This window comes from Asparagus officinalis, chromosome 7 (genome assembly GCF_001876935.1).
Source record: "Asparagus officinalis chromosome 7, Aspof.V1, whole genome shotgun sequence".
In the NCBI taxonomy this organism is placed as follows: domain Eukaryota; kingdom Viridiplantae; phylum Streptophyta; class Magnoliopsida; order Asparagales; family Asparagaceae; genus Asparagus; species Asparagus officinalis.
In genome coordinates this window covers 42,961,045-42,982,829 of record NC_033800.1, presented here as the reverse complement: position 1 = coordinate 42,982,829, position 21,785 = coordinate 42,961,045, and the positions used below count along the sequence as shown (strand labels likewise).

Sequence of the window (21,785 nt, the reverse complement as noted above, 5' to 3'; positions counted from 1 at the left end):
GCCAAAGTATTTTCTTGGGATTGAAGTTGCATATAAAAAACATGGCCTGTTGTTGTCCCAAAGGAAATATGTGCTAGATTTACTAGAAGAAGCAGGTCTCTTGGAATGCAAACCTGCAAGAACTCCAATGAAGGCAAATGTTGATTTGTGGCGTGATGATATATCTCTCCTAGATGATGTTGGACGATATAGGAGACTAATTGGGAAGCTAATATATTTGACAGTTACCAGACCTGATATTACTTTTGCAGTAGGTGTACTGAGCAGGTTTATGCACAAACCTAGAGAGGTTCATTGGACAGCAGCTCTGAAGATTTTGGCATATGTCAAGAGTTGCCCTGGCAAAGGATTGTTATATAAGAAGCATGGACATACTCACATTTCGGCTTTCTCTGATGCTGGCTACGCAGGAGACATGGGAGACCGAAAGTCAACCTCAGGATTTTGTACTTTTGTTGGAGGTAATCTTGTGACTTGGAGAAGTAAGAAACAAGATGTAGTATCACGATCTAGTGCAGAGGCCGAATATAGAGCAATGGCTCACACTGCTTGTGAGATGGTGTGGCTAAGAAAGTTTATGACAGAGCTTGGTTTTGTTCAGCCTAGACCCATGCCAATGCATTGTGACAACCAGTCTGCCATTTATATTGCACAGAATCCTGTGTTTCATGAGAGGACAAAACATATTGAAGTTGACTGCAATTTTGTCAGAGATGCTTGGGAGAAGAAGATAGTATCTCTCATATTCACTCCGTCCTCACAACAACTTGCTGATATTCTTACCAAGGCTACTTCTTCAAATGTGTTTTCTACTATATGTGACAAGCTGGGCATGGTGGATATTTATGCTCCAGCTTGAGGGGGAGTGTTAGATTAAGTCTATTGGGTATTGGGTTAATGGGCTGTGACCCGTTAACCATACCCCTATTTGTATGACTATATATATATATATATCTCTAGTATCTGAATAAATCAATGAAGTTAGGGTTTTTTGCTCTCTCAATCTTCTCTTTCTACAAGTATCTCAAATTCCTAAAGAGTCTAGCAATTTGGTTCCTTAATAACCAAACTACCCCCTTTACATTTCCCCCAGAAATCCTCTTGCTAAAAAGAATTAGTTTATGTGTATTTTGGTCATTTAGGGACCAAATTACAACGCCCCTTAAGATTTGAGAGATGAATGACCAATTTCAAAGAGTTGAGGGACTAATATGGAATTGTGAAAAATTAATATCTAGGTAAGCCTTACCCTTTTCATAGTGATCACAGCATTCGTTACTTTGTGAAATTACAGAAAGTAAGCACACCGGAGCATTTGCTAAAAAAATCCTGACCGCATTGCAATTGATTCATTATGTAAAGGCTTATGTAAAAATTATTGCTATACCAAAAGTTATTTTTAAGTTTGATAACCAAAAATTTTCACCCAAAAAGTATCTCCAAGGCCCAAAGCTTATTTTTACTTTTGACATTTCCAAGCTATAATTTCCCAAAAGATATTCCAAAGTGCAGCAAAGCTGAACTTTGATATCCTAAACTTTAACACAAATTAAACTTTGATATCATAAACATATAAAAAAAATTTAAATTTGGGATATCAAAGCTAATTATTTTGAAGTTTGATGTACTTTAGACAAACAAAAAACATTGACGTACAAACAAACTATGGCCTTGAGGGTATAAAGTCAAGAAATTAAGGTAAACTTTGTGGTATTTAAGTGCAAATAACCAAAAAAAGGGCCAAGCCCAGAGATTTTATGACGAGGCGCTGAAATTGAATGAGCAAACCCTCGAGCAGCTCTCTCCTAATCCAGTCGAAGACGCTGAGCCCACTGAACTATCGCCGGCGTTTTCGAGAGGTACTTTCTCTCTCTCTACCCCCTGACGTCAATTGAGAATTTGGTGCTTATTTTGATCTTTGTTCGAGATTTCAACATACTGGAGTTATATTATGATTGTTTTCGAATATTCTGTTTCTCTTCAAATTAATGAGCGAAGCTTTTAAATTTATGCACAATCTGAGTCAGTTTTGATTATATTTTTTCTCAAAACGAAATTTTGAAGAAGAAATCTAGAAGATGAAGCCCTTTTTTTGCAAGCACAGTAGATGCAACTTGTTGATTTAAACCTATAACGTGGTTAAAATCTATGGACTTAATCAATCCATTGGACCCTATTATTTAAGTTATTCTGAGTCCCTCTTTGTATGTTAAATAATAAATTTCTTAATAATGAATATTGCCATTGTAGATTATTCTTGGTGGTTGAAATTGTTAGATTGCTTTGTTGTTGGCTTTTTTTTTTTTTTGTACTCCTCACCTCAGGTGTGAAGCATCTTCTAAATTATTTAAGTTCAGCCTTCAATCTGAGCTACTAATCTCAGTCCTACATCAAAGAAACCGTAATGTCATCAAACTCATGCCATCAACAATTGTTTGCTTCTTTTCTATCTGAGTTTGTGCCACGCTTGACTCACGCGGGAAGCATTCTCGCATTCTCTCACTAACAACAGCAAGCCCTGTTGACAATAAGCAGCCTCTAGAGTTCCTCGCCTTTGTCAAGCAGCTTTTAACAACTTCGATCTGAAGCTTCGGACGCTCAGCTCTTGCTCTCCAAGCTCACTGTTCCTGTAAAGAGCTTTGAGAACCTTTCCAGGTTCTGCTTGAAGCTTTTGAACTCTATTTCCATCCAGCATAGATTATTCCTTGTTATTAGGTATGATTCTGGAATTGATTGTATGTGATTTATCCTTAGGTGCTTGATAAACATCAAATTGTTATTGTTGGATCAGCTGTTGCTTCTATTCTGGTGGTTGTCCTTCGGGCATGTGCAAGGATCCTTCAACTTCAGACTTGATTTACACCTAAGACATTTGGGTGTGTGTTCCTCACTCCCCTCATGTGATCTCTACACAATTGATACTTTCTATATCTTCTATAGAGCAGTAGGAGATTGATAACTATAATAGGTTACTGTCATTTCTGTGCTTCCATATGTGATTCATCATCGTCTCATCTCATAGATTTCACTTCATCGAGACATATACTGCAGTCCTTGCATTTTCATATTGTGCATGTACGTAGTTGTTTCATATGTGTGATTGTTTGTCCTCATTCGCATTTGGTGTTATCTTCTATCCTGTGTCACATAGTTATGATTTAAACTGTATAATTAGTTAGAATATTTCTTTCTTTCTTTCTTTCTTTTTTTTTTGGATTGGCCATTGCAATGGTGAAATTGTTGTTTATGTCGCACCTGTATCTGTGATAGACTTATGTACATGATCTTCAATGCATTTTCAGTTTAGTTCAGTGAAATATCATCTATTTTAATGACGATTCAATTGTTCTTCTTCACTTGCAATTTGCTGGTCTAGAAAATAATCTGTTTGATTTTGTGTTTTTACTTGCCTCCCTTGTGCTTTTGAAAGCAAAGTACCAACTTCATGATTTTTTAAAATCATGGATATATGTCTGGTTGTTCAAAGTGGTAGTCTATTTTCTATAAAGCTAACTGTTTTTGTTCATTCTAAAGCTTTTTTTTGTACTGTTTTTGTTCATTCTAAAGCTATTTTTTTTTTGTTAGTTCTGAAGCTAATATTTTGATTTAGTTGTTTGACTTGCAACCATTCATTATGATGGTGAAATTGAGGAGGACATGGTTCATCAGATTAACTCTGAATGATAAAAAATGGAGGGGTGCCTTTTTTATGAGACAATAGAATACTTATATGGGATTGAGGGGAACTTTTAATAGGTTATCTTTGATACCAATAATGTTTTATGAATCAAAATTTTAGGCAGTTAAAAACATGTGTAGAAAATGAGAATGTTACGATTGTTTTGTTGATATATCCTAAAAGATAGGATAAGATATGAGCGAATTTGCACAAGATTAGAGGTTGCTCCTATTGAGGATAAAAATAAGAGAATTAATTGACATGGTTTGGTCCAATTAATACCACTAAATGCATGATAAGATTACAGTTAATGGGCGAAGGACTAAAATCACTAAAAGTAGTGTAAAAGAACTTGGTGGCAAACAATTAATAGGATATAAGAATAGATAACTTAACATAGGAGATAATCGATACTAGAACTGAATGGAGAAACAGGATGTAGTTAGCTGACCCAAATTCGGAATGAGGCTTTGTTGTTGGTGATGTTGCTTTTTTTATAATTGGAGTTTAAGAAATATTAGAAGATGTGAAAGTACAAAGGAGATCTTTATACAGTTCTTCCATTTAATCCACTGAAACAAAGTTATTTCAGTTGAAGTTAGATTGCAAACTCAAAGTTAGCTTTACTTGGCCAGAGAGAGTGGGAACCCATAATTGAGTTTCAAGAAACAATACCTTTTGAATTCTGAGGAACACAAACTCTACTAATTGAATATGACAATGAAACTGAGAAACTATACCTTACTGAAAGTAATTCAGAAAAATAAAGCTAACTTCATTACACGAGGTCAGATATATGATCATACAAAATGATTAGTGATTTACTGATTTTGCAGTGGCAAAGGGGAATATTAGCTAACCACTAGAATATAAATCTCTCTTTTCTGTTTTCGGGCTTGTAGTGTCAATGTTTTGTTGTTTCTAGTACTATTGATAATATTTTATCTTATGAAGGAACTTCTCTCAAACTATAGGTTGCACTTGTACAAGTACATGATACAGATGTGATAGGATATAGGTAAATGGTTATGTGACATTTAAAAAATGGACAATACAAATATATCATGGATAAACAATAAAATTATATGTGTTAATGTTAATTTTTATATAATATAAATTTCTATCCCTATAATACTGAAGAAACACAAGAACTCGAGCAAAATATCAAAGTCATATAAATCAATAGTTACATATTATTACAATTCTTCGTCAAGAAAATGGATAAACTGTAAAAAAGTATCTACAACTCAAATGAAACTGCATTAGATTTTCATAGGGTTAATTGCGAATAGATTTCACATATAAGTAGCTGCATATCTTCTTGTCTTTCAGAATGGAGAAAACACCAGCTAGCAACTTTTGATGCATTTTCAATATTTGACTATGATAACGATCCACGAATTGTGCACTTGTTTCTGTTTCCAGACAGCAAAAATGAAGGTGAAGATACTAAACTGGCACGCAGTGGCTTCATGGACATGGGACGCCCAGGATGAAACATGTGGAATCTGTAGAATGGCATTCGATGGGTGCTGTCCTGACTGCAAATTTCCTGGCGACGATTGCCCGCTGATATGGGGTGCCTGTAACCATTCCTTCCACCTTCACTGCATCTTGAAATGGGTAAACTCGCAGACTTCACAGCCTCATTGTCCAATGTGCCGTAGAGAGTGGCAGTTCAAAGGATAATAAGTGGTTACGGCCTTATTTTGTTGTGCAGTGTGTCTGCTCTTCACGATGAAAGTGCATTGGCTGATTTTTATGTAGTTTCGGAGATGATGAATGAATTGCTCTCTTTTTTTTTATGTATGCCAATGCTAATATCTACTTTCGTGTCAGGCTTAATTTTAGATAGTAAATACAGCTCCTGTACTTTTTTGCCCTCAGTTCAGAGGATAAGTTAGTCTTCTTAGACCGAGTGCAGAAGGTAATTTATAGTCATGTGATTCTCATAAGACATCTCAATGTGATTTGAGAATTAATGCGGTCCGGAGTTTTGGGGTGTAATAATCTTGTGCTTCTTTTGTCGTGTATCTGTTCGTGTAGTCGATGAATTTGCTTGGTGTGGGGGATAAATGAGCTCTATAACGAGTAGGTTGGGCTTCTTTTGGTCGAAATTGAGCTCTATGATGAATTTGAGAAAGGTATAGTATGGGTCTAACAACAATTTGTCTCTTAATTAGTGCCATATTTGAGGAGGAAAACATCAAATGCACTAGTGTCCAAAACATTGGTATATCAAATAAATGTTGGTCCTTAGAATCACCGGATTTGGACATTCATGCATAGATCCAAGTCTTTAGATGCACATTTAATATTATAGAGCATTCTCGTTGGATACTTTATATAGAAAGGGACTTGTCATACTACTACGGAATAGTTAACATTCTTCAAAGAACAAATTTTCACTGTAGCCACATTTTGACTTTTTATTAGCAAAATCGACTGTAGCAACTTTTATTTCGTGAAATCGACCCGGTTTCTCGCCACGTCAGCGTCGTGGCGAGAAAGCGGGTCGATTTTTTTTTAATCGGCTTCGTAAACAGTCGGGGTTGCCAACCCCGACTGTTTAGTCTATCGTCCGCTAAGAGGTTAACTAAATGGTCGGGGTTGGGAACCCCGACCAATTCGTAATAGACCTATTTCGAATTGGTCGGGGTTCCCAACCCCGACCATTTAGCAGAACCCAGCAACCGCTGGGCTCAACCAGGGACGAAATGATCGGGGTTGTCAACCCCGACCAATTCGAAGCCCATTTTGCCCAGGCCAAAAGTAGTCGGGGTTGGGAAACCCGACTACTTTCTGGGCCCATATAAAAGCCACCGAACCCACCGAAGCCACCGAACCCTTATTCCATTTCTTTCTCCGCCTCCCTCTTCTCTCTTCCGTCCACGTTCTCACGAAACCAAGCCTCAGATCTGAGGTTTCTTCGGCCGAAATTCAAATCAAAGGTTATCTAAACTGATTTAGGTAATTTCTTCTACTCCTCTCCTCTTTTAACATGTAAAAATCTAGGATTTTTTCTTAAAAATAAATTTCTAGGGTTTTCATTCATAAATGAATTTAGTGGGTTTTATCGCTGAAATTCGTTTGTATGATGATTGTTATTAATGTAATTAACTTTTAGGGCATAGAATGTTCAATTGTTGAATTTTAGGGTTTAGGATTTACAATTTGGGAATTAGGGTTTTTGGTTGAAATTATGTGAGATTATTTGCATATTAATTTAATTTTTTATATTTAAATGATATAATTTTCTTTTGAATAGGTTGAACAATATGATTTTTATTGCTTGTTCTTATGGTGGACAAATTAATTATGGGATGAATAATATGCCAATGTATGTCGGAGGGGTAACGACACCATTAATGATCTCGGAATCATATAGTTACTACGACTTGGTTATGGAATTACACCGAGTTACGGAAATTGACCCACGAGAATACCGACTGAAAATTATATGCAATTGGCCCATAGCTATTGATAGAACATCCGCAGTGGAGATCTCGAACGATTATCATATGAGTATTATGTTTAAATTGGGCATGTCGCAACAAACGGTAGAATTGTTTATTGAAAAGTTGCCACATAATTCGTGCCAAATATTCAAACCTCCAGGAGAATTCTCACGCATGTTAGATATGAGAGTTAATTCCGATGGGTTTCTTTCTTCTTCGAATGAAATGGAGCGGGCTCAATTCGGTGGAACGTCAAATGTCATGAATAACGAAGTCTCTTATGGAAATATGGGGAGGTTAAGTGGGGCAACAATTGAAGAGGATGAAATAAGCAATGACTCGGATAATCCAGTTGATAACATGCAATTTGTTACCCAAGATGTCGAAGATAATCCGGAATGGCCTGATGAGGCTTACGTTAATAATGACTACGTTGAGTATGAAGAACCACCCCCCGACGAGTTTGAAGATGATGAGTGGATTCGTTCTTCCACAGTAAAAGATATGTGCATCGGTGAAAGTTCAACTCGTAGAGGAGATGATGACGCCCCCTTTAAAGTTGGTGATTTATTCGAGACTAAAGACCAATTGGTTGATGCTATTCGTGAATACTCTTTCGAAAAGAATTTCAAGTTCAAGCAAATTAAAAGCAATCGCACAAGTTATGATGCAATATGTTTTATGAACACACAAAGAACAGGTCTGACCGAGGGAAATGAAGCTGATTACTCATGTCCTTGGAAGTTATATGCATTTGCAGGAAAGAAACACAATTTTCAATTTAGGATCAGTGAATACTGCGGTGTTCACACATGTGTCAATCCAATATTAGAGCAAGATCACAGTGGTGCATCTGCCTCTTACATAGCGCGGTTGATTATGCCAAAATTAAGGAAGAAGCTTGATCTAACGCCCGATAATATAATTGAGAAAGTGCTTGATACCAAGTTCATTAAAATCTCGTATATTAAAGCATGGAATGCAAGAAGAATTGCGATGACAAAAATATTTGGTGATTGGGACAAGTCTTACGCGACACTAGCTCAATATCTTGATGCGATCAAAAGAAGTAATCCTGGATCTGAATACAAACTCATAACCAAAGAGATCGATCCGGGAGTTCATCAATTCACCTCCGTTTTTTGGGTATTTGGGCCTTCTATTGAGGGGTTTAAATTTTGTCGGCCTATTCTTAGCATTGATGGCACACACTTATACGGTAAATACAAGGGTGTACTGCTTGTTGCTACAGGAGTTGATGCAGATGGTGGCTTATTTCCTTTGGCCTTCGCCGTTGTGGAGGTCGAGAACAGTGAAAATTGGGAGTGGTTTTTTTCTTGCATTCAATTATATATTTTTAATGTGTTGCCTCCTAGAAAAATTACTTTCATATCTGATAGGATGAAAGGTATTCCAAAAGCATTGTGGAGGAGATTTGGCTCTCATCACCATCATCGCTATTGCTTACGACACATTAGAGCTAACTTCAAAAAGAGCTTTAGTCAGATTAATTTACAAAACCTTTTGTGGCAAGCGGGTTATACGTCGGAAACATATGTGTATGATCGGATACGGGATCAAATCAAGGCAACATCTCAAGCTGCACATGATTGGATTGAGAGAAGTCTGGGCAGTGATTACGTCGACCGGTGGGCACTCAGTAAAGATGGAGGGAATCGGTTCTGCATGATGACAACCAATTGTTCTGAAAGCTTCAACGGGGTACTTAAGGGGGCTCGGGCAATGCCCATACAGGCGTTGGTTGCGAGGACATTTTATAGGCTCAATTACTATTTTGTCAAGCGGCGAGAGGATGGAGCAATGTGGGCCTCGTTCTTGACACCAAAAAATGAGGCGATTTTAGAAGCTCGAGTTAAGCAGGCGAGAGGCACGAAGATTGTTAGATTTGGTGTAGATGAATGGGAGGTTACAGACAAACATGGTCACAATTACACCGTCAATTTGGGAGGTGCACATTGCACATGCACCTGTAACATACCAGAATTGCAAAAATTGCCTTGTCCACATGTCATAGCGGTTACGTCCAAGCAATCGGGGGGTGCAAATATTTCGTATTACACATACGCTTCTGAGTGGTATCAATCAAGCAACTATAGAGAGGCATATAAGCAGTGTTTCCACCCCGTACATGATAGTCGTTATTGGCCACACTATAACGGGCCGCATGTGGTGCCTCCAAGCTATAAGAGACAAGCCGGACGCCCACGATCAGTATGCTTAAAAGGTACTATGGATGAAGGTCGGGAAGGAGCTCCGAAAAAAAATAGATGTGGATATTGCAGACAAGCCGGGCATAGAAGATCTCATTGCCCGACCAATCCAAATAGATAGCAATTAATGGGTATAATTTTATACATTTGTAAATCAATGCTTATAAATCAATGCTTATAGTCAAACAATGCTTATAAATCAATGCTTATAGTAAAATCAATTTTTTTCTAACTCAATTATAGATCAATTAATGTATCATCGTTATATGTGCAGATATTTCAGTTATGGAGGCGGGTCCATTGACACGTGATGTTCTTTATGACCAAGAGTGCCACCGATCCGCGAAGATAGCCGCTGGGGAGGTAAAGTGCAGTTTTATTATATATAAATTTTAATGTAGTTGATTGTTACTAAACATTTGCACTGTTTACTACATGCAGGCCCCGAGTATTACTATTGTCGATCATACCCGTGCACATTCTAGCTGGGAGTTGACGGATCCACAGATACAATATTATGTGCGTCAAGCCGGCTTTTTTGAGTGTTCACAAATTAAATGGGTAAGACTTGATTGGGCACTTTTGACGGCATTGGTTGAACGATGGAGGCCCGAGACAAATACTTTCCATCTGCGCCAAGGAGAGGCGACGATTACCTTACAGGATGTTGGGGTTATACTTGGCCTCAGAGTAGATGGTGATGCAGTGACGGGCACCGATGACTTCCACTATGGCACTACGTGTGAAGAATTGTTGGGTCACTGTCCTACAATGAAGGGGGGAAAGATCAAACTCGAATGGTTAAGGAATAACTTTCAGAATGTACCGATCGATGCGACTGATGAGATCATTAAGCGCTATGCCCGTGCATATATTTTACATATGATCGGTACTATTCTGTTTCCGGATTCCACTAAGGATTCCGTGCACGTGAGATGGTTACCGCTTCTTGGGGACCTAGAAGAGTGTGGAGAGTTATCTTGGGGGAGTGCAGTGTTAGCCTACTTGTATAGAGAGATGACGAAAATAGCACTCGTACAAAATAAAGAATTGAAGGGCTGCCTCACTTTGCTGCAGATATGGTCATGGGAGCGATTGCATATGGGAACACCTGATTTGAGGGAGGCCCGCGCTCTCGATGGCCATATTCCGTTAGGCTGCAGGTATTATTAAGATGCATGTAATTTTAGTGCTTTATTTCAATATATACTAACCCGTTGTATATAAAATAGATGGAATGTGTCCAGATCTTGGCAAACCTCTCCAAAGGGGCATGAAAACTTTTACAGAAATGAGCTTGATCAGATGGAGGATGAACAGGTATAAAAATTATAATATCTAAATATATTCAATTATGCGACCAATTGTTACCAATATCTAAATATATTCAATCAATATCTCATAATATCTTCTTTATAGGTCAAATGGATACCCTACGAGCTAGTGTTGGAGTCACTACCGGATATTTGCCGAGAAGGTGAGGCCGTATGGCGTGCTCGCGTCCCCCTTATATGCTTTGAGATTGTCGAAATGCACGTGCCTGACCGTGTGCTTCGACAATTTAGACTACGGCAACATATTCCAGCGCCTGTGGAGAGAATAGAGAGAGATCCAAGAAAAGGTGCACATCGTGCTAATTGGCAAATAATTCGCCAAAATTACATCCATAGGTGGGTTTTAAGGGAGGAACAGGTAGTGATGGAGAGGGCTGATGCACCTGACCTAGGTGTGTACCTACGGTGGTATTGGGGGATTACTCGCCGGTGGATATTTCAGGAAAACAAAGCCCCGAAGGAGTACATACCAAGAGGCCCAGTCGAGAGAGAGTTGGTAAGTGTATAAGAAAAATATACAATTATTTTCTGAGTTTTATTTTCTCACCATCCACTTGATAATAATTTTCTTTCGGTTTTTATTTTATAGGTACAAGAGCTCGAAGAGCTTTCGAGCTTTCTACTATGGCACATGACGCATTGCGCACGACTACCGAGCAGGAGCCGAGGAACATGTTCATTCGAATGATAAAAAAGATACGGTCGGCTCTTCAGAGGACGCGTCATGCAAGCCGTGATGGACGGGAGGAGCGACCAATTGAGTTCGGGCGGCGACGTCGACGAGGACACACGGAGGCTTCATCAAGCTGTGCGCATGATGAAGCTGGCGGCTCACAGCAGACTCAGGCCGGATGTTCACAGGCGGTTCGAGGCGACGCGGATGTCATGCACTCCCAACTTCACACACAACCGGACGAGGAACTTATCCAAGCTCACGTCGAAGGTGATCGAGGAAGGGGGAGAGGAAGAAGAGGGAGAGGGAGAGGGAGAGGAAGAGGGAGGGGAAAGGGCGTTGTTGATATTTGTTAAGTTTCGATGGACTTGAGAGGATGTTTGCGTTTGAGTTGCAATTTGGACTTGATATGTTGTTTGTGTTGCGATGGATTTGATATAATGTTAAGTTTGCGAATATGAATTGTATGTATTATATTTGTGTTTGTGATTGTATTGTGGATTGATAACAGGAGTATGATTGCATTTTAGCATGTGTTATTTGTGATTACATTTTGTACTACAGGAAGTATGAGTTTTTCAGGTAAATGGGGGCTGGAATGGGGTCTGCAAAATGGTCGGGGTTGGCAACCCCGACCATTTCGTCGCTGATGGTTGCTGGGCTCTGCTAAATGGTCGGGGTTGGCAACCCCGACCATTTCGTCGCTGATGCTTGCTGGGCTCTGCTAAATGGTTGGGGTTGGCAACCCCGACCATTTCGTCGCTGATGCTGGCTCTGCTAAATGGTCGGGGTTGCCAACCCCGACCATTTTGTCCGTGGTTCAGCCCAGCTAGCGCTGGGCTCTGCTAAATGGTCGGGGTTGGGAACCCCGACCATTTCGAAATAGGTTTGTTACGAAATGGTCGGGGTTCCCAACCCCGACCATTTAGTTAACCTCTTAGCGGGCGATGGACTAAACAGTCGGGGTTGGCAACCCTGACTGTTTACGAAGCCGATTAAAAAAAAATCGACCCGCTTTCTCGCCATGACGCTGACGTGGCGAGAAAACGGGTCGATTTCATTAAATAAAACATGATACAGTCGATTTTGCTAATAAAAATTCAAAATGTGGCTACAGTGAAAATTTGTTCTTCTTCAAATTTCGAGTCGTCTAAAAGAATTTGAACAATTGAGCTTTATAATAGGTCCCATCATGGCTTTATTGTTTTCATTGAATAAACATAGTATAAAACTCGAACATGAAATTATTCAGATTTATAAACCGCTCTCATCCTGAATCCTCACTGTAGAACGACATCAAATGAAAAATCTCAGTTGCTCAACTTCTCATCCCATCTTTAAATTGAGAAAAAAAAATCTTTCATTATTAAGCAGAAAACAAAGAATTGAAATAAATTAGTTCCATAATAAAGACCAGAGCAACCACAACAACCGGAAGAAAGAATTAATACGTATAACATATTGCTATGACCATATAATAATACATCAATGCAAAATAAATAAATAAATAAATAAATAAAATCAAAGTTTGGATATTATTTCAAAAGAATTTCAACAACTATCACGTATAGACCTATCAATCAGACATAACTCCTCATTTCTCAAACATGAGGATCACACGATATTAATAATGTGCTGATAGCTTAACTTTGGAGAACCTGGGGGAATGCATTCACGCATGCACGCAGCCCCAACACTCAACATATAAAACAAAGTGCCAAAAAGGAAAGAAGAGAAGGCGCGGGGGGCGGGCCGGGGGGGCGGGGGGCCATTACCCCAATAATTCTGAGTATCATGACATCACTAAACCCAAATTCCGGATGTAACCATAACCCCAGTTCGATTCCATCCGTTGCAGCTTCATCTCCTCATAAAACTTGCTAATGTACTCCTCAGCCTGCATATCAATCAAATTTGCGTCTTCATCGCCATTATTTTTAATCTCATCACCATTATCATTAATAATAGTATTAGTATTATCAAGTGCCTGTAGGTCAAGAGCAGATGCGTAGCGACTGCTCAAACTACTCAAACTGCTAGTTAGAGATCCTGTAGGTGATTGAGGTGGCAATGGTACATCATGGTATCGGTCTTTAGTGGGCCGGGGAGTTAATGGGCCTTCAATATGTTGGAGCGGTCGGACGCCGCAGATGAGTCTTTTCAAACAATTTTCTTTTCTTTTCTTTAACTTTGTGCTTTTTGTTTCTTTGTTCTGGTTTATTTTTTTATGAAAGAGAGGGAAGAGAAGGGATGAGTATTTATGTCCATGTTTGAAGGGACGTTCGATTGGTGGGAAGGAAGAAGTTGAGGAAAGGTGACAAATTTGGAAAGGGAACAACTCAAAATGGTAAACATTGCCCTAATGAATTTAGTTCTGTGCATTTTGGGGTAACACAACAAATGGGATTTAGATTCCTAGGTGATAATTGAAGAGAATCTAATTATTTCAATCTTCACCATCAATTTCAACTTCAAAGGGTAAAGTATCATAATGTTAGATTTCGACGATCAAGTTAGTTATTTTGTAACTATAATTTTATTTATGATAAATATCAAATATTTCTAAAAAACTAATTAAAAATAAAAAAACAACTCTCCAATTAAGGGACAAATTATTAGTTACCTCTTCTAGTTTTTAAATTTAATTTCTTAACAAGTATGATTATGTCTTGTACCAAGAAAAAAAATCGATCAATACAATATATTGCAGCCATTCGATAAAAGTAACACAATGCGTTTGTCATCTTTCTCAAAAGTATCATAATTTATATAGTTTTTAGAATATTTTGACATGTATTTTAACCGCCTAATTAGAGGATTACTGTGTAATTAGAGGGGCAAGGATATAATTATTTTGGATTTTAATTAGTTTTTAGAAATACTTGATATTATTATAAATAAAACTACACTCATTAAAATTATAGTGGTATTCGGGTATACTCATCAAAATTATAGCGCAATTGGGGAACCCACTAGCTTGATTGTTAAATCCTACATGATGGTATTTTATCTCATGAAATTATTGAAATTGATGGTGAGCATGAAAAGAATTGGATCCAGTCCACTTACCATTTAGTTGGAGAGGATTAGAATCCTAACGAATGATTGGTTAATAAGGGGAATATAGAGGATGAAGAAGCCAATTTTTGATGTGGGCACGTGGGTGTAACCCTTTGTTATATTAAAGAGTAACAAATAATTATATGCTAAAAAACAGATATGAGAAAACGAATAAGATAGGAAAAATATATATATAGACCATGTAATACAAGAGATGTTATATAAAATAAAATTTATTGAGCCAGACTTTATCAATTTATATGATATATTCATGCCAAGAACCACTTTTGAACAAATCTTTGCAATTTGTATGACAGAATATTCCTGAAATTAGAAAATAAATATATTCTAATGGACTAGAAATAAAAGAAAAGTGAGAGAATATATAATCCATATTAGCATGAATACACACGAGAATATAAGATAATTACAAAAAATGGCTGAATTTATATATCCATGTTATGGATTCCAAAAGGATAAATAAACAACTTAAGGAAAATTTTGTCCTAAATGTGTCTCGGTAGGGATAAATGCAATAAGTAGAAAGACTGAGGGAATAAGTGATGAGGAAATAAAGGTTGAAGAGGATTAAATGCCACTCTTTGAAATATTAGGAGGAATAAATGCAATTTACCCTTTTCTCTACTCTCTAAATATGTAAATAGTAGAACTTTGATCCATTTGGAAATTGACCTATTATCATGAAAAGTTTTAAATGAGAATAAAATATGTTTAAATGAAAATTTGCTAGATTTAGCTTCCATTCTTCGTAAAATAGTGATACGTTCTCATCTTATACCCTGGGTAGCGGGTGGAGGGGGGTTGGTTATTGGTTGGTGTAACCTTAGGGGGTGTTAGTCAATTGAGACATTTTCATGCAAAATGAGATAATTGTTAAAGTAGAATAATTTTTTACTAGTGGATATTTTAGTGGGATAAATAGGAACAATTTTGTGAAGCAGAATATTTTGATAAAAAAACGTGGGATAAATTTTTATAATCATGAAATATATATTTATGCATTTTGAAGATACAAATACTATTTATGTATTTTAAACTTACTATTATCGATAATTGCTTACAAGAATATTCTTTACTATTAAATAACTTTTGGTTAGACTATAAGGTATTGACAATTATTATTATAATGATGGTCTAATGATGATGATAACCATAATAGGAAAGAAGTAAAGAAAAAAAAGAAATATAAACAATAAAAAATAACAAAAAAAATATAAGTTTTAGTTTTTTACCAACTTGTTCCAAGCTAAAACTTAGAATAATTTGAGAGACTAGTGTTGGCCTTCTTGTTTTGATGATGTTTAACAAACAATTTACTCCTAATGTTGTTTATCAAGTATTTGTGTTTTCGTATTTATTCTAGGCAAACAACGTGTTGGAGGATGGATAGAATCGAGCATTCACGGTCATATCAAATGGAGGTTGGCGGAATAGTAGAGTGAAGCAATGTACATTTAAGTTAAAGATACATGTTCAAGCTTCTTCCGCAAGTGTACCAAGTCAAGCTTATTAAAGATTAAGATCAAGCTTGGGTAATTTAGTTTATGTTTATATATTATGTGTGTTAGTACTCTAAGCTCAATCATATACACACATACACGTATTTGGTTATATATATATATATATATATATATATAATATATATATATATATATATAAGCTTTGATTTTCAAGTTTAAATATGAAACAAATACGTATTTATATATATACATGTTTGTTTTCATATGGTTAAGTTATTTTGGTTTAGTTATGTAGATATGAAACAATATATATATTCATATACACTTTTGTTTGTTTCATATTCTATTATATTTAGAAAAATATTATGTTTATGGATTAAATACTTGTTCACACTATTTTCATATCTCGTATAATGTCTACAAATCCATTCTAAAGTGTTTCCAGGTTGTTTGAACTCGTTTTTGGAAAAATCAAGTTTTTTTGTTCATGTCCGTGCATGTGTCCGTGCATGTTTTTACAAAACTGATATGTTTTCACAATTGGGAAATGCAATTTGAAAAACTTCTTCGTTTACATGTTTATCTTCATATATACAAATATTTCCCCAAGTTTTACTAATTTTGGAGTTGTTTACATGTTTATCTTCATATATACAAATATTTCCCCAAGTTTTACTAATTTTGGAGTTGTTTTGTTATTTTCAATTGAATTTATCCCCAAGTTTTACTAATTTTGGAGTTGTTTTGTTATTTTCAATTGAATTTACAAAACCGAGTTTTCAGGAGTTTTTTCAGAAACTGTATATATGTGTTCAAACATTTATTTTCTCAACTGGGAAGTTATATTTCATAAATTATTTCTCTAACATGTTTATCTACATGTGTAGAACCTTTCCTAAAATTTTCATGATTTTTAGAGTTGATTTACTATTTTTAATTAATTTTACAAAGTCAGATACGTAAAATTCCAGCATCTGTCAAAATCTGGAAAAGTGCGGTCGACTGTCACGGTTGTTTGCGGTGAAAATTAATTGTTTTATTGCGTAATTCATTACAAACTTCATACGTTTACAACGAATACAAAAATCAGTCTTTTTATAAGACTTTTACACAATAAAAACAAAAAAAATTACAATTCTCTTCAAACAAACGCAACGAGTGTTTATCGCCCGCTACTTGCGTGGGATCTTGGCCTGTGACGGGGACGCGTTAGTCCGTGGACCACCGAACGATCAATATTTGGACAGAGTTTTGTCTATCCATGAAGGGATCGAGAAACCGTAGCTTTTATCTCGGCGAAGCGAGATAATCACTCTTCTTAAGATTACCACAACTGGATAATCCTAAGGAACGAACCGGGCTGCAGATCTAACTCCTCCTCCTCTCTGAAATCTGTGCACTTTAAGTCTTCAATCCGGCAAGGCTTCGCCGAGGCACGAGAATTCCATATCTCAAAAAATGAAGGTACTGGGGCTGTATTTATAGGCTTCAAGGAGATCCGGGCGGTTAAAACCACAAAATAACCAAATCTGACTTTTTTAGGGCTGGAGACACCCTTGGGTGTCTCAACTTAGGCCGAGACACCCTTGGGTGTCTCGGCTTGGGCTGAGACACCTTGGGGTGTCTCGTTTGTGCCGAGACACCTCGGGGTGTCTCAATTCAGGCTGAGACGTTCCGTTTTGCATATTCGTCCGTTTTCGCCATAACTTCTTCATCCGAACTCAGATTTGAGCGATTCAAAGTGCGTTGGAAAGCCGACGAGGAGTTCTATAAGATACAATGATTGAATCATCTATGGATTGGATGAGACACGAAGGGTGTTTCACCTTTTGTAAGGGACACGAGGCTCCCGGTCAGTTCGTATCCTCGTTATTCTGAAACTCCGTTGCTTCACATAGTTCATCGATTCACTTCAAGTGTTCGTCGACATCAATCAAGCTTCTGTGACTTGGATAGTAACGTTCATTGTCTTCTCTTAGCTTCGAGCTGTTCGTGGAGACCTATAGGTAATTTTTGATGCCTACAGATACCCCCTCCAAAGCGTTTCCGTCTTGTTTTTTTATAGAAGAAGCTGAAATGCTTTGGATGTGATTGGTCCAGCCTTCGGTCGGCGTACAGGACCTGTAGTTAAGTTCAATTCTTGACTCCTTCGATTTTCAGTCTATTCGATATTTTGACGAATAGCTGAAGTCCTTCCGGCGCTATGTTTATCGTCTGGCCGTCGTCGAAGTCTCGAATCTAAAACTGATGAGTTGAGTTTGGCTCATGTCGTTGAGTTGACTTAGAACTGACTATCTCCGTCGCATCGACTCTTTCATTGCAACGCATTGATTGGCATTGACCTAGGGTTACGCGTTGACCGGCGTTGACCTTAGGGTTTTGAACGTCGTATGTTGACTTTTTTATCGCAACGCGTTGACTGGCGTTGACCTATGGTTACACGTTGACCGGTGTTGACCTTAGGGTTTTGAACGTCGTACGTTGACTTTTTGGTTGCAACGCGTTGACTGGCGTTAACACAGTTTATACTCGTACGTTTGCTGGAGTCTACACAGTTTAAACTCTTGGAGCACGGTGATCCCAAATGTCGGAGCTGTAAGACCAATTGTTAAAGCTGATTCATCTGCATGTATAGATCTTATCCTGAAGTTGTTGAATGCTCAAGTCACGAGACCAACTAATGGAGCTGGTGCGTCAATGACTCGCATTTATAGAATTTTTGGCAAATTCTCAGCCATCAACGGGTTTGATGAGCCTTTACCGATCACCGTTTGAGTCGGGCTAGCATGCAGATTGTTTAGATCCGTTCTGCACATAACGTTGTGCTAAAAGAGTTAACTATTTTAGTGTTACGACATCGAATACGTAGACTTCGTCCTTCTCACGGGAATAGACTACCCGGCAACGTGTGTTAGACATAGACTTAGGATTTTTGGCAAATCCTCAGCCATAAATGGATTTGATGTGCCTTTACCGACTACCGTTTGAGTCGGGCTAGCAAGCGGATTGTTTAAATCTGTTCCGCATGTGACGTTGTGCTAAAGGAATGAACTCCCTTAGACTTGATGCTACGACTTCGAATACGTAGACTTCACCATTGTTATGGAAATAGGCTACCCGGTAATGCGTGTTAGGCGCTGACTTATTCTTACTTAGGATTTAGGATAAAAGTCCCCAGACTCGGATTCTGGTGTCTCATTCAATCGGTAAAAGACTAAACCGGCAACGCGTGTTAGGTGATGGCTTATCCCTGCTTAGGCTTCGGGATAAAATTCCCCATGCATGTGAGGCACGGATTATGATGTTATTAATAACAACCTGTCATAATGTTGAATATGTGATCTTTTGTCTTTTTTACGGTTAAAGACTAACCGACAACGCGTGTTAGGCGTTGACCTATCCCTATGTAGGCTGTCTAAAAATCACAACGGATAGCTAATCCCTATCAAGCCCCGACAATAGAAGTCACGATCAGATGACTTTCTAATCACTGCAACCGCAGCTCTACAACCGCTACAAACACGACCTCATTTCTGAGATGATTGATCTTGATGGCTGCGACAACAGCATGACTAATACTATATTAGCGACTATTAGAGATGCTGATGAGCAGTATAATGATTTTAGAAATAAAAGGTTAGACTTAGCTGGTGAGTTGCTTGGTAGAGAGCTGTGGGCAAATATTCATCTAAAAACACTATGGATGTTGATTCCCGTCAAATTCTAACAACGAAAGCTACAATCAACTAGTTTTCGCGCCGACAATCGAAAGCTGCAAATAGAGGGCTTTTCACACAGATCGAGAAGAGTTACAATTCGACGACGCTTCTAACAGCTGATGAAAACTCTGTTCAGTGGTCTTCGCAACCAACAGTGAGAGTTACAATCTGACGACTCTCATATCCTATAACAGGCAAAGATCATTAAGCAATAGCCTTTGTAATGTTATAATGGACGAGGTTACAAGTCAACAACCTCTCTCAAACGTAGAAATTCACTTTTGCGTTTCTCAAATTCAAAATGCACACAACCTGTGCGTTCCTCAGCAGACATCGAACTCTGTAACGCAGAGTTAAATCATGAAATGCACACGTAACGTGCGTTCTTCGACAGACTCAACTGTGTCCCAAACTCTGGACGCAGAGTTGAACTTCAACGCACCAGTGACCTGTGCGTTTCCAATTCCAGAACGCATGTGGCCTGTGCGTCTCAAATCTCTAACAGAGTTATGGACCAGAACGCCAACTGGGGCGTTTTGACTTGGTCAAACACAAGTTGAACGGCCTCATAACCGTTTATCCCATGTTCTGAGGGATTCTCGCCCACAAAGGAGTAGAAATAGGGGTTGGTTACACCCCTTATCCCCCTATAAATAACCGACTTACTCAACTGAGTAAAGGGTTGATCGGTTTCTGGCAGAAAAGCCGCATAGGGTTGAGGTGAGCTGGCATCAAAACCGCCCGAGGTCAACAAATCTCAGCAGTTCAACAGCACGAAGAAGGAGATCTTTTGAAGATCAAGGAACTGATCAACGATCAGTTAATCAAATCCCAGAGGATCCTTTCATCAACGGCATAATCCACTTGGCAATTAACCGAATCTTCGGTTCCAACAACTCTTTTACAGAGTTTCAACTCGCTCCGAGTTTTGAAACTCATTTAAGAGTTCGTGATTAAGTTTGCAACCCAAATTAATCACATCAAACCAGATATTCGGTTTTCAACAACTCTTATCAGAGTTTTCAACTCGTTCTGAGTTCTTTACACTCGTCAAGAGTTCTAAATCGAATTCATCAAACAATTCAATCGGTCTCGTGAGATAAGACGGTCGGATCGTCAACGGAGAGCAAGTTCGACACAATCAATCGAAGGAGGCACTCCATCGCTACCAAGAAGAACCCAGTTTTAAACAAAGGGGAGAATCAAATTCATTCTCCTCTCTTTTGTAATCGAAATCCAAATTGTAATTGATTTTGAGAGAAATACAAGTCAATTTTTCTTTCTTTGTCTTTTTACTGCAAATTTCTAACAAACAAAAGATGACGACTCTGCTGGGGACTAGCTTCTCTGACGAGGAAGTGGTGGCGCAATCCGACGTTCACCTCACTGGAACCACCGTCGAAACTCTCGTCGTAGAGTTTGACCAAGCCAAGTATGAGGAGGTTCTCTCCTCTCGGTCGCTTAGCCCTAAAGCTAGGCGTGATACCCACAAGACCTCTAAGGAGGTCGTCACTACTGTTGAGATGCCAAAGAAAGCCCTTTCCTTTGGCCAAGACCTTAAACTCGCTCTGCGAGTGTTTGTGGGAAAATTTGCAAATAAGAAAATAAATGAAAGAACTGTATTTGAATTTTATTCTCTCTAACTGCTTAGAAAAAGAATGTTTACAACTCTCTCCATTCTCAATTACAATTGGATTTCCGTTTACAAAAGAGAAGAGAATGATCTAGATTCTCTCCTTTGTTTAATTCTGGGTTCTTCTTGGTAGCGATGAGATGCCTCCCTCGAATGCTTGCGTCGAGTTTGCTTCTCGTTGACGATCCGAATATCTATACTCACTGGAACAACTGTCTTGGCCGGTTGATAACTCTTGTCGAGTTTTGTGACTCAGAACAAGTAATAAACTCTAATGACAGAGTTGTTCGAACCGAAAATAATTCAGTTGATAAGCCAAATATCGATGGTTTAGAGATCCTCCGTTTGTTGATTTCCCAGACTGTGTAAGGAGTCAATCCTCCTTTTTTTGATTCTGGAAGATTTGATCGAAAGATCCCCCTCCGATTAAAGAAATTTCTCTTGATCTGATTATCAAAAATCCGATCTCCCCGCTCCCCTAACTCTGTTGAGTTTGTTGATATTTATAGGGGGATTA

The 21,785-nt window shown here is 38.1% G+C and overlaps 2 protein-coding genes across 6 annotated transcripts; both read left to right on the top strand.

Annotated features, from left to right (window-relative positions):
* On the top strand, nucleotides 1,737-5,689 carry LOC109850503 (anaphase-promoting complex subunit 11). 5 transcript variants are annotated; one of them, XM_020420517.1, is made up of 4 exons: nucleotides 1,782-1,859; nucleotides 2,536-2,655; nucleotides 2,755-2,876; nucleotides 5,105-5,689. In XM_020420517.1, the coding sequence occupies exon 4, from the start codon at nucleotides 5,114-5,116 to the stop codon at nucleotides 5,366-5,368; it is 255 nt and encodes an 84-aa protein (XP_020276106.1). In that variant the 5' UTR covers nucleotides 1,782-1,859; nucleotides 2,536-2,655; nucleotides 2,755-2,876; nucleotides 5,105-5,113; the 3' UTR covers nucleotides 5,369-5,689. The 5 variants fall into 5 exon arrangements, with proteins under 5 accessions (XP_020276105.1, XP_020276106.1, XP_020276107.1 ...); XM_020420518.1 differs by lacking the exon at nucleotides 1,782-1,859 and having other exon boundaries at nucleotides 2,536-2,715; nucleotides 2,792-2,876; XM_020420516.1 differs by lacking the exons at nucleotides 2,536-2,655; nucleotides 2,755-2,876 and having other exon boundaries at nucleotides 1,737-1,859.
* On the top strand, nucleotides 7,363-10,849 carry LOC109847046. The gene is made up of 6 exons (XM_020416292.1): nucleotides 7,363-8,368; nucleotides 9,652-9,731; nucleotides 9,810-10,531; nucleotides 10,601-10,688; nucleotides 10,788-10,813; nucleotides 10,846-10,849. The coding sequence occupies exons 1-6, from the start codon at nucleotides 7,363-7,365 to the stop codon at nucleotides 10,847-10,849; spliced, it is 1,926 nt and encodes a 641-aa protein (XP_020271881.1).

Bases quoted from the DNA above. Each gene is read 5' to 3' on its own strand.
- LOC109850503 (XM_020420516.1), top strand. From the start codon at position 1,779: ATGAGCAAACCCTCGAGCAGCTCTCTCCTAATCCAGTCGAAGACGCTG. The intron at 1,860-5,104 runs GTACTTTCTCTC...TTCTGTTTCCAG, and splicing joins ATCGCCGGCGTTTTCGAGAG to ACAGCAAAAATGAAGGTGAA.
- LOC109847046 (XM_020416292.1), top strand. From the start codon at position 7,363: ATGGAGCGGGCTCAATTCGGTGGAACGTCAAATGTCATGAATAACGAA. The intron at 8,369-9,651 runs GTGTACTGCTTG...CAGATATTTCAG, and splicing joins CTTATACGGTAAATACAAGG to TTATGGAGGCGGGTCCATTG. The intron at 10,532-10,600 runs GTATTATTAAGA...TATATAAAATAG, and splicing joins CATATTCCGTTAGGCTGCAG to ATGGAATGTGTCCAGATCTT.